The sequence below is a fragment of the Strongylocentrotus purpuratus genome, unplaced genomic scaffold (assembly GCF_000002235.5).
Source record: "Strongylocentrotus purpuratus isolate Spur 01 unplaced genomic scaffold, Spur_5.0 spur5_scaffold_7, whole genome shotgun sequence".
Lineage (NCBI taxonomy): Eukaryota > Metazoa > Echinodermata > Echinoidea > Camarodonta > Strongylocentrotidae > Strongylocentrotus > Strongylocentrotus purpuratus.
Window position 1 is genome coordinate 15,298,522 of NW_022145613.1, and position 17,499 is coordinate 15,316,020.

The following is a 17,499-nucleotide window of genomic DNA, read 5'->3' on the forward strand; positions in this document are numbered from 1 at the left end:
TACAGTGTGATATAGCTGTTTATACAACACCTACGTGGATCCTTGTCATTTGATTGGACGATTGTTGGTCACATGATATTCAATAGATGGTATATTGCACGGTCGTGCATTTTTGGTTATATGCGCCGTGCATTTTTGGTTATATGCAGACTGCGTATCTCTCTGCTGCATGCATGTGCGCGCGCGTATCCCTGCGTGTATCTGACGCGAAGGCAATCTGCATGTAATTGAGAAGAATTGACTCGAACTGTAATTTATCTTTATAAGGAGTAAAGCATAATTTGTTGATTAACGTTCTATTAGGTCTTCTTCGATGTTGTATAAAACAAATAATGAATGTTTTTCATTCGTTTAATAGTGCAAATATTTTCATTCGTTAAAAGATTAACGTTAATTCTATTCAACTCGGCTGACGCCTCGTTGAATAGAATGTTAATCTTTCAACTCATGAACATATTCGCACTATTGAACTCATAACCATTCATTATTTGTATAACATTGAATACAATAACTAAATGTTTCATTAACATAATTATTTACGCTTTTTACTATATTGACTATGACTATGTGTAATTTATATCCATTTATAATTTTGACAATAAAGCCAAATAAAAATTGAGTTGTTATACAAACATATAGCTGGTGACGTACAGACAGACCAGTTCACCACATTGAGAGAGAGGTAGAGAGAGAGAGAGAGAGAGAGAGAGAATTATAGATCTGGAATATGATAGAGAGAGAGAGAGAGAGAGAGAGAGATACAAAGAGAGAGCGAGAGAGAGAGAGAGAGAGAGAGAGAGAATTATAGATCTGGAATATGATAGAGAGAGAGAGAGAGAGAGAGAGAGAGAGAGAGAGATACAAAGAGAGAGAGAGAGAGAGAGAGAGAGAGAGAGATCATCAGACAGACAGAGGGATCGAGACAGATTCTGATCAGGGAGAGGGAGGCCGGGAGGGGGTATAGATTAAGGTGAATATAGTAGACAAGTAATACCAAAGTTTCCCAAAGTTATTTGGGAAATCGTTTAACAAAACAGGGACCTTTGCTATTTATGCAGCCACTTGGATGAGCACGAAACAATACTACAGTAAAAACACAAGCTGCGGATCACTTGCACTCTAAATATTCATAAACGTAAAAAATGACATCGTGAAAAAACATGCATGCATGCAGGAGTGAAGCGCATAATGCAATCATAGGCCCCCAGGTGGTCACTCTCATACACAAATGTTATACCCACCCGTGTCCATCAACATCTGAAATGTACCCTATTGGCGTATTGCACTTTTTCTGAAATGACCCTTTTTTTTAAGGAAACGTCGAAACCTGTGACCCTGAAAACGTATACCCCCCCCCCTTTTTTTGTGCGATCAGTGCTTGAAAAACACCCCCTTTTTAAGGAATACTTAGACGACGCCGAACCTGTGAATCTAAAAAGGTACACTTTTTTTGTTTTTGTGCGATCTGTGCTTTAAAAACACCCCCCTTTTTTTTAAAGGAAAACGTCGAAGACACCCTTTCGCCGCTTAGCCAGTTATGATGGGAGCTGTGACCCCCCCCCCCTCCCTTGGGCATAGACCCTCCCATGTTGAGGGGTCTATGTGCAATGCATACTACAGTGTGTCCCGAAAAAAAAAACACATTTCAATTATTGTAAGATTAGTTGAACATCTCATTGATTTATTCAATACCCAGGTAGGGATAATGTAAATCGAATATTCAAATACGGTTTGTTGAAAAAAGGAATGTCCAAGATGTCGGCTACTTATTCTTCAGGTAAATGGTAACTGAAATGTGGGGTGAAGGTTTTTATTCAAAGTCACAAATGTAAAAAATAACAGTTTGTAACATGGAAATTACAACATGTACCATCACCCCATCCTGACTCTCATGAACACACCACTGAGTCTATACCAGGGAAAGTTACAATGCTACAATAGAAAAATGAAATTCCTGTTCCGTGCATAAAAGTTTGGTTTAATAAACCATGGAATTCACTCAGCAAATCATGAATTTATCATATCACCCTCAATGTTGTAAGCTCCAAAGGATTTACCTCTCACACATTGGAAGGCTAATTCCTGCGCAACCTAATTTTCACACCCTTTACAAAAGTGAGCAGTGCTCACCCAAGCATGAATTATTCTCACACTTGTTGGTGTCATATGAAAGTTGAGTTTATGGGCTTTCCATACATATATACATCTTTTTCCCCTAGAATCATATATTTTTTATTCGGCAGCCATTTCAAAAGTGTATAGTTTTTTTCGGGACACACTGTAGTAAAGAAAAGCTTAGGATTATCCAACTGGGGTGTGGTTTTGGAGAACTTCCATGAGAGAACGTGGCAATATATTAAACTGCCTAATTGTCACAAATGTATTTGGTGTGCATGCCCCGTTAGTTACCGATTTAGTTAATCCCAGTCAGGTTAAACAGGTCGAATATCTCCTGTTAAACGAACGTCAGGTTAAATTTTAATCTAAGAGGGAGTGGGGGGTTGGAGAGGGGGGGGGGGGCGGTAAGAGCACATTTTTTTTTTGTCCCGAAAATTTGGCCGATCGATATTTCGTTTCGTTGGGGGGGGGGGGGGGGGTTAGGTCACCATTTTCTGGTCACGGCATTTTTTATATTTTTTTAGTACGTAGGGTATGTCTTTAGGTTTCTAAAATGAAAAAGGATCAGTAGTGCCACCCCCCCCCCCCCCCCCCCCCCGCTCTCTCCTCCAAACTCCGCCACTGAGGTCCGGATCCGTGTAAAGGAATTTAAAATCGGCGGAAAGCGTCATACTTTTTTTTCTCTCTGAGAGTTTGTACCTTCCAAGATACCGTTTCTTCGCTAGCGCGCAAAGTTTGGTATTTTCTGGATCAAGAAATCATGGATTCCGACAAAGAATTATTGCTAACAGGAGATGACTGTGAGATTTTTGGATGGATTTTCGATTATGCTGCTTGGATGGCATGGGATGAGTTCCAACAGAACCATACCGTCGATTCCAGAACAGAAAGATCGTTTATGACAGGTAATATATTTCGCTTTGGCTTTGTTATGGAGTGAGTGGGGCCTTGGGGCCTGGGGATAATACCTGAGCAGTGAGAGAGCCAAGGCTCGGCCGCAAACGGCGCTTGAGCTTGATCACAACTGTAACCATACTTTGGACCTGTAACTCGGGCGTGGAGATTCCTTAATATAACACACCAAAAATCATATAAATATTCCACAATTGTTTAAATAACGATCATGATTTAAAACTTAAAAATCGTTATCTTTCTTACCTGTTTTGTGTCAATTTTTTAATTTTTTTTTGCAATTTTGGAGTGTATTTTCTTAAAATGAAGACGTTAGACTTAAAGCCCAAGTCCACTCCAAAAATAACTTACTTTCAGTAGAACCAGAAAAATCAGACGAACCAATCAAAAAAAGTTTGAGCAAAATCGGATAACTAATAAGAAAGTTATGAATTTGTAATGACATGACAAACTTTGAAAATCACTACACAAATTGGCAACTCACTCATGAGTCTGTGACGTATGGTCCTCACTATCCACTAATTATTTTCTTTATATTGATAATGTAAATTTCCTATTTTCACCCTAAGAATCTTTTTTCTTCTCACCAGCATCCAAGTTAGATTGTTGGTAATATGTTTTTGTGTGGATGCACAAATAAAGAGTAATTTTTGTAGAGTTAAATCATGAAAAATTGAATTTTGATAATTTTTTTATATAAAAATCAATAATTATGAAATACAATATTCAGAAAATAGTATCAATTCTTAAAAATTCATAACAAATTCTGGGAAATGTCATGCATGCAACTATGATACAAATCATATAACCTGGGCAAAGGCATGGGGAAATCAAGTTTTGGGGGATAAAAAGGGAAATTAATGGGATTAAACTATATAAAGCAATTGATAAGTTGTGAGGACATGACGTCACAAACTGATAACCATCTTGGCAATTTGTGTTGTGATTCTCATTGTTCCATAGTTTTACATACTTTTCAACAATTCATAACTTTCTTATTAGTTATCCGATTTTGCTCAAACTTTTTTTGATTGGTTTGTCTGATTTTTCTGCTTTTATTGAAAGTGAGTTATTTTTCGAGTGGACTTGTCCTTTAAGTTAGTCTTAGAGTAGGGTGTCTGATCGCGCACCCAATGTTGTGTGCTAAAATACTTCCCATAGAGATTGCACGCATCCCTAGACCTATGCAGTCTACGTGCATTGCGCTACCATGAAAATTGGTCAATGATTTTATGAAAAAATTTAAAATTCAAACCTTTAGGCTTCGTGATCCTGAAGGTGAAACTCAATAAATGAGGTGTCATATGAAAGAGCAGGTTTTTCTCCATATTTCCCAAGGGGGGGGGGGGGGCACCCCCGAAATTCTAAAAATATCTTGGTCAAAACAGCGATTGAAATGTTGTTTACATCCTAGCTCCAAAATTTGCCACTTTCCTGAGCCGCCCCCCCCCCCATGGCTTAAGTGGGGCTAGACTTAAGGATAATATCCAGGTGCTTTTTTTCCCGCTAGCCCCAAGGGATCATTTGGCACAATGGTTTGAAAATTTGAAAATACCCTTCCCACATATTTGGAATCAGCTAATTAGGCAGGCGGGAGCTCCGCTTAGTCCAAACGATGGTTACATCGCGTAACATCTGCGCGTATTGTGAAAGAAAGTATGGATAGCCGTACTAGTCAATGGCACATATCGCGGAGACTACGTGGCTCAAGCTGCAAGTTGCGCATAACATGCGTACGCTATGCATACGCTTGCATATTGCGCGATACAGCTGTTTGGCTAAATTTAGCAAAACAACATAACTCTGCGTGTACGTCTTTTTCGTCGATTCTGGCCAAATCGATATGAATATTGCAGCATTCTGGAGGGGCTGTATCTTTTGATAGAAACATTTTTAATATGAGATTAATGACTAAATGAGCTAACGTGCGATTTACATTACAAAAACACTGACCTCATACTAGTAGACCTACTAGACCTAGATGCCTGAAATGAAATTTGACAAAATATTCTACTAGCACATTACAACATTTTCATTGATGAGAATTTTCATCTTGTGGTAAATGCTTTACAGGAGTGATGGAGTACACCCCTGGGGTCGACCAGGAGAGGATCCACCACGTCGAGTTCATCCATCTTCTCTGCCTGCTTGCCGACGGAGAGCAGACCAATCTCAGCTACACCAAGGGGGATGAGGAGCATCGCACACCCCTGGAGATAGCCCTGGACAACGTGGATAAACTTGAAGCAAGCCTGGAGAAAAAGAGTCCGATAAGGAAGAGCATAGCTGAGATGAGGCGGCTGGTCAAGATCCAGGCAAGGACATATTTTCATTTTCGTATCATTTTGACTCAGTCTGAGTTGCTGCAGTTTGTAAACCAGGGGGGCGTTTCACAAAATTTGTCATCAGTTACAAATGACAGTTTTTGTTATAAGCTACTGAAATCCTTGCTTCTGATTGGTTATCAACAGATTTGTCACTGATTTTTGTCATTTGTCATTGAAAAAGGGCTTTGTGAAACAGGTCCCAGGTCCCTGTTGTGACCTATGGAGCCTGGATTGATTTTCTCTTATCCGGGGCACTGATCTCTGCATATGAGACAACAGTACAGATTTGCATTGAATCTGTACATACTTTACCTAAACTAGCTTGTGCAGTTTAGACAGGTAGCTAGTTTTTGTCTCGCCTGCGTAGCAAAAAGAGACATAGGCGCCGCTTTTCCGGTGACGGCGGCGGCGACGGCGACGGCGTCAACATCAGAAACTTAACCTAAGGTTAAGTTTTTGAATTTTTGATATAATTTTTAAAGTATAAGTTCTTAGTCAATGAAACTTTGACTATAGGGTAATCAAGTATTCCCAATCATGTGAGTAGAATTTCAGATCACAAAGTCAAGGTCAAAGGTCATTTCAGGTCAACAGACTTGGACTATGTTGTAGCATCATCATCGAAAACTTAACCTAAGGTTAAGTTTTTGAATTTTTGATATAATTTTGAAAGTATAAGTTCTTAGTCAATGAAACTTGAACTATAGGGTTATCAAGTCTCCCCAATCATGTGAGTAGAATTTCAGATCACTAAGGCCAAAGGTCATTTAAGGTCAACAACTTAGACTTTGTTGTGGCATCAACACCCAAGATTTTCAAAATGCTTCTTCTTCATTATTTCTCAACCGATTTTGATTCTGATTGTTTTATATGATAGGGCTAGGAGGGGGATTTAAAAATTTCTACACAGAATTGTGAAATTCATTATCTATGCTAATTTATGCAAATTTATTCAAAATCACAAAAAAAGGCTTTTTCTCTTTCATTTCTCGACCGATTTTGATTTGGTTTGCTTTGGTACACTAAACTTCTACACAGAATTTTGAAATTGTTATCCATTAATTAATTATGGTAATTTATGTGAATTTATTCCAAAAATACCAAAAATTGCTTCTTTTCCCTTATTTCTTGACCGATTTTGATTTGGTTTGCCATATCTGGTAGAGCTAAATTTGGAACACTAAACTTCTACACAGAATTGTGAGATTTTGCTCCATTGATTATTTATGGTACTTTATGTAAATGAATTGAAATTATGTCCCTTCCAGGGCATCAAATTTTTATTATTTGACCAGTTCAAAAGTGTACCACATAAAATTTACGATAATTGTTGTTGCGAGATGCGGATGAGCGCTACGTCACACTATGAACACGACAGACAATGAAAGCGGACGAAATATACAGTTCCTCAGGTAGACAAAGGAACATCCCTTCACTGCTATTATGTAAAAATGTGTAGAACAGGTGAATATGCATGTGACACCTGTTCTACACATTTTTACATAATAGCAGTGAAGGGATGTCCCTTTGTCTACCTGAGGAACTGTATATTTTGTCCGCTTTCATTGTCTGTCATGTTCATAGTGTCATTAACGTTCTGGTTTATCATATTGAATTGCGTTATGCAGGCGAGACCGCCGAGAGCGTTTCCCTTGTTTTTATTTCCCCCATTACAGCAGGTAAAATTTTATGCCACTGCTCATTCTCCAAAAAATTATGTTAGTATTCTTTCCTTTAGAACCCATCTGTTGGTTTTCTGTTTGTAAAATTGAATTTTGCTTTCAAAATAGTGAATTTCTCCAAGTGCTTTTCTTCTCATACATGTAGGGTCACTTGTGTTTATAAATGTTTGTGAACGTGACCCTACATATTTGAGAAGAAAAACACAAATACAATGTTAAACTCAGTCATCCCTTCTAGTTCCTGGACAGCCAAGCTTTGGTACAGCCACAGTTTGAACATTGTAATGTATTATTACCAAAATGAAGAAAAGATGAATGATTATTTTATTCAGCAAAGACAAAATAAAGAAGACAGTGAAAACAAAGCAGTAGGAATTGTAGTGAGTCACAAAAATGCCAGGAAAAGGAAAAGATTAACAACTAATTCTTTGGTTGACATGAAAAAGTAAGCACAGAATACGTTATATAAAAACAAATGATGAATTGCAGACTGTATAAAAGAAAACAATTAATGTCACAAACCATACATTACATAACATAAACCTGGAGAGGGCGCTCTGTAACTGAATACTATTCAACCAATGTCTGCAACTACCAAAACAATCTGTGTTTGTATGATTATGATATATCATGTCTATGATCTATATTGTTATTTATGTGTGTAGGCTGTTCTTGCTCTGTTAAGGGCTGATGAGACAGAGTCTGCTAAGGATCTCCTTGCTGCATTCTGGCCCAAGCAGATTAAACGATCGGCAGAAGACAAGGTAATACAATTTTCACCAACTTGAAAAGATGAATTTATCCTCATTACAGTATGTCAGATTACCAAGCTAAACTACATTGTTTACTTCGTGTAACTCTTGGATCATTATATCTTTCTATCTTTTCTGCACTGCTCTATCCACCTCTTCTACTCTCTCGCTCTGTCAGCATCGTTGTCGTACAAAACTGATAAGATAACCAAATACAAAACACTCGAAATACGTTAATAAATAAAAATAATTTTGTTGAAGAAGATCATACCCAAGGTAGTGTTGAGGGTCAAGGGAAACGTGGTAGGCCAAAATTTTGATGGGCTGACGGAATAAAAGAGATTACTGGCATGAACATCTGCACAGCTAATCGCTATGCCCGGAATAGAAGTGGTTGGAACTTCATCATCAATAGGGTCACAAAGGGTCACCGTCAGTCATGACTCATTGAGGACGATGATGAGCTATTTTAATGTAAGCAAAATCAAAAAGTGCGCTTTTAAACTAAGAACTGTTTTTATGCCTCCGTTACGAAGTAGCCGGAGGCATTATGTTTTCGGGTTGTCCGTCCGTCCGTACGTACGTCCGTACGTACGTACGTCCGTCCGTCCGTACGTCCCGTTCTCGTGATCGCGTTATCTGAAGAACCGATTGATGGATTCCTGCCAAATTTTGGTCATGTATGTATCTTGCAGAGCCGATGAACTGATTAGATTTTGGGGTCACGAGGTCAAAGGTCAAAGGTCACAGGGCTCATTATGTATGCAAAAACAGCTCGTGATCGCGTTATCTGAAGAACCGATTGATGGATTCCTGCCAAACTTAGGTCATGTATGTATCTTGCAGAGACGATGAACTGATTAGATTTTGGGGTCACGAGGTCAAAGGTCAAAGGTCACAGGGCTCATTATGTATGCTGAAACAGCTCGTGATCGCGTTATCTCAAGAACCGATTGATGGATTCCTGCCAAACTTAGGTCATATATGTTACTTGCAGAGCCGATGAACTGATTAAATTTTGGGGTCATGAGGTCAAGGTCAAAGGTCATGCGGCTCATTATGCATGCAAAAATAGCTTGTGATCGCATTAACATTAGAACAGATTGATGGATTCCTCCCAAACTTAGATCATGTATGTATCTTGCAGAGCCAATGAACTGAGTAGATTCTTGGGTCATGAGGTCAAAGGTCAAAGGTCATGGGCTCATTATGTATGCAAAAATAGCTTGTGAACGCATTCTCATTAGAACTGACAGATGGATTACTATTTAACTCGGGACATCTTGCAGAGCCAATGAACTGAGTAGATAGATGTTAGGGTCATATGGTCAAAGATCAAAGGGTCATATATGTATATGATAAATTGCTTGTAATCACGATATTCTGAGAACCTGTTAATGGATTACAATTGAACTTGAATTTGAACAATTTCTTCTGTTTTGGTTTGTAAAATTGCTCTATGACGGAGGCATCATTTCAACTGCGCGCAGTCGAAGTTCCATCTAGTTTAAAAATGTAACAACTGACACAACTGACCAAAGGATCCTAATTTTCAGGAGGTTGTGACTAGCCTGTCTGGCATGGTAGCGGGTAAGAAGAACAAGCCATTTGATGTAGCGCACAGTCATCACAAGTTCTGCCAGGCTTTGATACCAACCCTGAGACAGATGCACGACCAGTTCAAGAGACCATTCCTCCTGGAGGTAAATTCAGGTTCATTCTCAGTTTGAAAGATGATCAGGAAAAAAAATTGCTTAATGAATTGACAAGTAGAAATCTGGAAAAAGTCCTTGTTGAATTGAAAGATAAACAATCTTGGGAAAGGTCTTGGTTGGATCAAACGTTGCTAATCAGTTTAGGTTTTTAGCTTTGTGGTAGTTCTGATATTTCTTGAAACCCATCAAGACTAACCATGAACCATTTTCCATGGAAAATAAGTCTGGCACAAAACAGCAATGTGTAATCAAATCAAACAATACCAGTACATTTATCTGCTATAAATTCAAGCACAACTTGGCTTTATGATGACGCAATGATGTCAGTGTAAGAGAAAACTTGGTACCGTAAACCTATTGTGATTTTTTTTATTGTCTGTCTCCAAGTGGGTCATCACTGCGACTGCCATTGACAGTACATACATATATGTAGATCTTCTTCGGGCAGCCAACAATATCGAAAGGCTCTATGATTTTTAGTTAAAAGGGGAGAAAGTTCTGAAGATTTGCTGATGACTATCTTTAATTCTTCTTAGCACATACCCATCATCCATGTACATTTGCTTTTGAAAATGATTTTGCATGGAAGCCTATTTAAAGAGCCAATATTTACTATTGATCATCGAGTGCCATATTTATGAATTAAAATAAGGAGAAGGAGGAAAGTATTTTAGAATCTTTTGTTAGGGGCTCAAGTGATCAAACTACTGATTTTCCTTGAATGATATGAAATTCAGTCATCAAATCATTTCATATCAGATTTTAGAATGCATGTACAAATTTTATGAGGTAATATTTTAAATCAATTTCTTATTTCATCATTTCATCTTGAAAACTGAATACCGGTATTCTGATCTGATCTGTTTTTATCAATTTAATTTCTCATAGATAATCGCCAAGAAGAACAATATCCAGAAGCATGGCCCAGCACGACCAAAACACATCACTTGCAGTCAACTGAAGAAGGCATGTGGACCTAAAGTATGGAAAGAAGTTCTTGAGGCGTCAGAGAAAATGGTACATGTATCACTTTCTCTCCCCCTCTTCTAAAAAGTTAGATTAGCTAGAAGATAATACTGAGTGAATGAAACAATAAGGTGACATTACAGTTTTGCCAGATTGGCAAAAACAAAACAAACAAGCAAAAGAAAAAAATGAAATACAAGAATGAAGTGTTTTTTTTTTTCATGCACTTCTAAAGAGTGTGAGGTTATTACCCAGCTCTAGCCTAGCTATCCTGATAAAGCACTGAAACATTCAAGGAATATCATCCTATCAATATGAATTCACCTAACACGAGTCAAGAGTGGCAGATATAAACGAGTGTCTTGCGAAGGATGGTAAGCGCCTGTGGCAGGGATTTGAACCCTGTACCCAGTGAACCACAGTCTGGTGATATTAATCCAGTAGACTACAACACCACTGCATTATCAGGCTTCATACAATAACGTTAACCCTCACTTTAAAATACATATTCATAGTCCATTTGACCCCTATGATGACATATAACAAAATTTACCTTCACAATGATTTAAGAAAAGATATTAATATGAGGTTGGTTCAGTGTCCATCTATTTCATGGTATCAAACTTCTCAATGAATATTAAGATGCAAGCTTTTTGAAGCCCATCTGTACTAGTTTACAGGAGGTATTTGACCACCCTGCAAGGTTACTGAGGTGGTTATCTCATCAATTCAGTTCTCAATTAACATAAGAAAAAGAGGATCATGGGGGATCAATGGTCATCGATTAGGCAATGTTTGATATATAGAGGGCATAAGTAGCTATAATTAGTGCAGTGGGGCTTTAAAGGTAAAGACCAGTTATGGTCATGCGATTGCATTGTGAAAGAAACGTTGTGGAATCGATCAGAAAAGGTTGATCATCTAGCATCTAGCATCTGCACGGTTCTGGAATCATCAAAATGATAAGAAATTTGGCCCATTCTTCGTAAAGTTACAAGCACTATACACAGAAAGATGTATATGGGACTACCCTATATCTCTCACAGACCATGAGAGAAACAAATTTACCAAATATATGAATAAGTAGGCGGTTTCCTGGCAAATTTGTTATCATCATGTATTAGTCAAAACATATTCTTTCACATGATTGGTAATGAGAGCTTCCATTTCATTTTTTGAAATTGGGGCATTTCCAATACTAGTCTTTACCTTTAAGGTATGAGATACAATACATTTATTTGGACAGTTTTAATCCCCTGTCGCATGAAGAGTGAAAGTCGTTTCATTCTCCGTGGCTTAGCTTACAACTGAATTATTTATACCCTTACCAAGTTTTGTAATTTTTAAACTGTGAAAAAATGATTTGTGCCAATTTATGTTTCTTGAGAATATGACATAATTAAAAATTACATTTACAAGTATTTAACAAAGACCCTAATTCAACCAGTCCAGTGTACATTCTTTAGTTACAAAAAACATGAATTTACAAGGGGTATGAATAATTTAGTTGTTAACTGTATATAAACAGTATTATTCAACATCGCTTTTTTGTTAGAATTGGAGACATGGATAAAATGGAGAAATTGCTTTCAATTATTTATTTATTTTTCTTTCTTTTGATAGGTTGGAGAAGCAAAAGCCTCCACATCACAAGAGGAGTCGAGCTCGTCCTCACGAAGTTCTCCACGTAAGTGATAAAAAATTACTATTGATGGACCTTTCTATTTAGCCAGCAACAAATACAAAATTAATAACTGCACTTTAGCAAATTTCTTCACATAAAAAAGGTAGAAATTCATGATTAGCAACATTTTCTGGCTTCACAGAAATGTTAGACAAAATGAAAATGTAGTGTAGTGTAGTGGTGGTTATTTTGACTGCTAAGAAAGCATAAATGCTTGTAAGTAAGCAACCAGAGGACCGACAGCTTTAGGTCCTCCCTGAGGGACTAGGTAATGAGGATTAGTGCAATACCAAAGGGTACTAGCGCATCGTCTTTGTTTTGAACCCGGTAGCAGTATTACGAGATCACTGCTCTACCAACTGAGCTATCGCGCCTCAGCATCTTTAATACCATTGATTATCTGATCCTCTGTCAAAGGAAATCTTATTGTCGTTTGTTTATGGTTGTTTTCTTTTAGGGCGTGGTCGAACTCTGACGGCTTCCTCCACATCTGAAGAAGAGTGTAGTCCAGCAAAAAGGTGAGAAATGGCATTCTTAAATTGTACCATAGGGTTATAATAAATGTCGTATTATTATATGCAAAATATGAGCATGAGATGTTACTTCTGTCAATCACAATTATCATCAAAGCAACTTGTGAGTAGACTACTTGACACACCCATATGCCCTCGCACAAATTAGGGCCCACACGATACAAGGGTTGTATATATTAGATACTGCTCTTTCCCCACTCTCCAACCTTGATTTGTCCTCATAGCTGAAATCATTGTATCGTATGAAAAAGAATATTGTCTTTTGGGAACTGTTCATTTTTCTGAATCGCAGACCAGGGAAGGGGGGGGGGGGGGGAAAGAGGTTACAAACATGTTTATTAGAAGCATTTATCTGGTAAGCTGTATGCCAATTAGAACTGTGGGCTACCTTTTAAAATCCTTCTCACCCAATATTTAATGTATATATTTTTTTTTTGTTATCCCATGAAATCAGCTCTCAATTAACATAAGAAAAAGGGCATCATGGGGGACCAATGGTTGCCGATTAGGTATTGTTTGCCATATAGAGGGCGCAGGTAGCTATAACTAGTGCAGTGGGGCTTTAAATCAAACAAACTTATCTTTTAAGCTCTCAGTCAGCATGAACTCACGATTATCCTGTAAAATCCTTCTCACCCAATATTTAATGTAGATCTTGTTTTATTTGATCTTGATACAGGGGAAGGAGCATTCGATCATTGAAGTATGGAGAGAGTTCCAGGGGTGTAAAGTCTGGTGCGAAGGACAATGCTGAGAAAGTAGAATGGGACAGCATATTGGAGAGTGAAGAAGACGATGCATTGAGAACAAGGATTAATGGTAATGGCAAGGATTTCTACTTTGAATTTTGAATGGTGATTCAAACAGCGGGACATTTCAATTGGGAAAAGACAGGGAATCTTTGAATGTCGCTACTGTCCAATGCTACCATTGCTACATGTACATGTAATCTTATGTATGAACAGTATTTAGAGTTTACCATTATGCAATCCTGCGAAATAGATTTAATCGAGGAGATGTAGTTTTACATTCAAAATGCCACTTTTTATGCATGGAATTAAAAAAAGAAGTTGACTTAGCAGTTGATGTTTGAAATGACACTTTTGACATTCAAAGTGTCATTTATATGCTTTGAATTAAAAAAAAAAATGATGTAAAGTCAACTTTATTAGTTGCTGTTTCAATTTCTTTGCTATCAGGCGATAAATCCATCAGTACGCCCAAGGTAGATGCCACCCTGGGAGAAGTCCCTGGAAAGCGGCGACACTGGAAGGTGCATAAGAGCGCCTCACCAACCAAGAGAAGGCCCTGGTCCTCGGACGAGGAGGAACAACTCAAGCTCGGCATCAACCGCTACGGGGTCGGCAAGTGGGCCGAAATCAACATGGCTTACACTTTCCGCAACAGGACGAATGTGCACCTGAAAGATAAGTACAGGACAATGGTAAAACAAGGCCTCATCAGCAACTAGGAACACGGATAATGGTTTTAGACGACAACAGCTGCAGAAAAGGACAGTCATAGACGAAGACCTCATCTGTATCAGCATCTAGGAGCTGGTTTGAATGTATGTGAGTTGAGCTTTGTCGTCACCAAGTGGGCCAAAATCAACATGACTTGCACATTTGACAATTTGAGTTCTTGAGCCCTTCACCAATCAACCACGATGTGCTTGGTATTATCTGCTTTGTGGTCAGAAAGTAGGCTGAAATCGACATGGCTTACACTTTCTACAACCAGGATGAATGAACAGCTGAAATATAAGTACAGGACGATGGTACACCAAGGCCTCATTAGCAACTAGGAATATGGCTAAATACATTCCTGATAATTCCGGTGTTGCAAAGGATTATTGTAAATAAATACCTCATCGACGATGTTATCAGCAACTAGGAGCTCAGCTGGTATGAATATAAGCGAGTTTAGCTTCGTAGTTAGCAAGTGGGCCAAAATGTAATGTCTTGCACTTTTGACAATTAGGGTTGTTAAACAGGTGCTTTATCACCAGCCAGGATCTTATATGAATTTATGTGAGGTGAAGTTAACCTTGTGCACGGCCCTACGTGTCATCAGTGTCTGTGAAATGGTGTAATATTGAAGCCCTAAAAAAAAGTGCACTTCAAAACGATCAAGAAGTGCCTCAAAAAGGTACCAGACTCGTTTTACCCAATAGACTGTAGTGTTATGAAAACCGTTAGGAAAACGCAAAATTTGATTTTGATTTCCAATCATATATATCTTGGTAATCTGATTGGCTTATAAATGTCATGGAATTCCTGACTGACCTAAAGGTTTATAATTATGATTGCAGCATGAGCTAAATCGAGGATTTTGTTTAAGAATCTGAGACAAAGTTACCAGATCCCTTTAAGGTTCATATGGAGTCCTTCAACAATCAACCACAAGGTGCTTGGTATCGCCCGCTCTGGGGTTGGCACGTGGGTTGGACCACAGGATAAATGTCCAGCTGAAGGACCAGAAAAAAGCCTCTTCAGCAACTGGGGTCTTGTATGAATGTACATGTATGTGAGTTAAGCTTGGACTTGACCTCATAGTTTGACCTCATAGCTTGAAGTCATGAGAATTTCTCCTACTACCACTAGGATGTGCGGACATCGCACTGATTTGTCGAGATTTTCCATTCAGTTTTATTCTCCATGATCTTCGGGAGTTCCTTCTTTGGTATAAAAGTCTGTTCTTTTTTTCTTGAGGTTTGTAAGTCATTGCAGGTTGACCTCTGGCAAGTTTGCCCCTTGAAGGCTCCCAGAAGAGCATTTGGGAAATTATCTTACTCTTGCTCCTCCAGCAATGACCACTAAAACGCACAGTGTATTAATAGAATACAGATTTCCTCTATAAAGAAAGTGCACACTGCTATTTTGAGTCACCATGATAAGTTTAATACACAGATTAAAGCAGTGGATCGATTGGCACTGACTTTGCGTTTGGTCACCAAGAGATATTATGGTATTTTGAATGAATGAATGATGGTGGTTATTTTACCTGACTGCTAAGAAAGCATAAATGCTTGTAAGTAAGCAACCAGACGGACGACGGCTTTAGGTCCTCTCCGAGGGGACCTGGTACTGAGGTTTAATGCCTTACCAAAGGGCACTGGCGCTTCGCCTTGGTTTCGAACCCGGGTCACCGGATTACGAGACCACTGCTCTACCGACTGAGCTATCGCGCATATATAGCATATGTTGCTTTGTCGGGCAAGCAAACATAAAAAATGATTTACACCCATTATAAGAATGTTGTCATAACACTGTGTATAGCATGTTGATATCTTACAAGAATATATGTTCTATGTCATTTGACATAAGACATTTGACCCTGTGCCATTGAAACTGAAGATTTTATAAAAGGATTGATACATGTAGCATAGATTTATGATTGTTTTAACCCATGTAATGAAATGAATTGAATGAAGGAATGAGCAAGTTGGAATTGTCAATTTGGGGATGTGACATACATGTAATTGTAGAGTTATCCACCTTTGAACCCAGTTCTATCTTCACATGGAACAGATGAACTATGAAGAATTTCATAAGTTTCACCTTTGTCCAAGGTTTGAAAGATATGTACATGTGAAACCATTTTTATGCATATGCCACCAAACGTTGTGATGGAGGTATCATGTAATTGGGTTTTTACAGTCATGTATCAATCAGATATGATTATTTACGTCTGGGGACCGACCTTTAACGTCTCTTTCCGAAAGACCATTGAACAGATTTTAACCAGACTTGGATCAAGTCTATTGAATGCATAATTAACATTGGATTGATACAATATTTCATATGTATATATACAGAAATGTACAAAATTATTACAAATATATTGAATGCATAATTAACATTCAGTACATGAGATGCAGGAGGGCTACAGCATATTAAAGCGAAGTAGCTTGACGCTGACTCAGCCCTCAACTCAGATAAATAAATATTCTCTTAAATTTCACCTTGTGAAATCTGCTTTTGATTCATCCAATATTTCTGTATTTCATCTGTGTCATGCTTGTATATTTCCTTAATGTATATATGAAGGTTTATGATTTTCATTTACACTGACTGTCAGTGCCTAGATCATCTTATGAAATGGATTTGGCACTTTACAAATACATGACTCATACTTACTGTTATGATTTAATCATTTTACTGTATTGTCTGTATGAATCGAGATGGTCAGTTACCTCTGTGTAACACTCTTCTGGCGCTTCACAGACAATATTTTACCAACAAACTCATGCACTGATTATATAGTTTGGTTGTTTTGGTATTTAGTCACACTTGTCTTGAAGACCACCTGTATAGAAAGACAGAGAGTCTTTGTAGACAGGTTTGTTTATACAGTGGAACCGCATTATAAAGAGCTCTGATATAACAAAATGTCTATTATCACAAAGTGATTTTTGCTGGTCCTACCTCCTTTTTTTAAAACCCTGATAAAACAAGATTACTGATGTAACAAATAGTTTCCATAGTCCCAAGGACCTCGCTATAACGAGTTTCCATTGATTTAAATTATTATCCTAGAATTTTGAAATTTTATCAGGGGAAAAAGGAAATACTTGGGGAATTATTTTTGTATGAAATGACGGGAATCCAAGTTGAATATAATAATACACATGTAGTCACTTTGTATACTGTCTGAAGCTCCACTTTATTGTTATTTGTTGCACATGTATTTGTTTGATACATGGACGCCTACTCAATTGAAGTTTGGGTTTTCAATGAAATGAAGGTGAGGTGGATTTTGGTCTGCGAATGGACCTTTGTTAATAAAGCCCAGTTTTATTACAATCTGA

The 17,499-nt window shown here is 38.0% G+C and overlaps 1 protein-coding gene across 1 annotated transcript; it reads left to right on the plus strand.

Moving 5' to 3' along the window:
* The first annotated feature begins 2,812 nt into the window (after nucleotides 1–2,812).
* LOC576798 (telomeric repeat-binding factor 2) lies at nucleotides 2,813–17,499 on the plus strand. Its single transcript, XM_030974250.1, has 9 exons — nucleotides 2,813–3,023; nucleotides 5,104–5,345; nucleotides 7,705–7,803; nucleotides 9,348–9,494; nucleotides 10,395–10,523; nucleotides 12,096–12,159; nucleotides 12,614–12,674; nucleotides 13,369–13,508; nucleotides 13,889–17,499. The coding sequence occupies exons 1-9, from the start codon at nucleotides 2,879–2,881 to the stop codon at nucleotides 14,158–14,160; spliced, it is 1,299 nt and encodes a 432-aa protein (XP_030830110.1). The 5' UTR covers nucleotides 2,813–2,878; the 3' UTR covers nucleotides 14,161–17,499.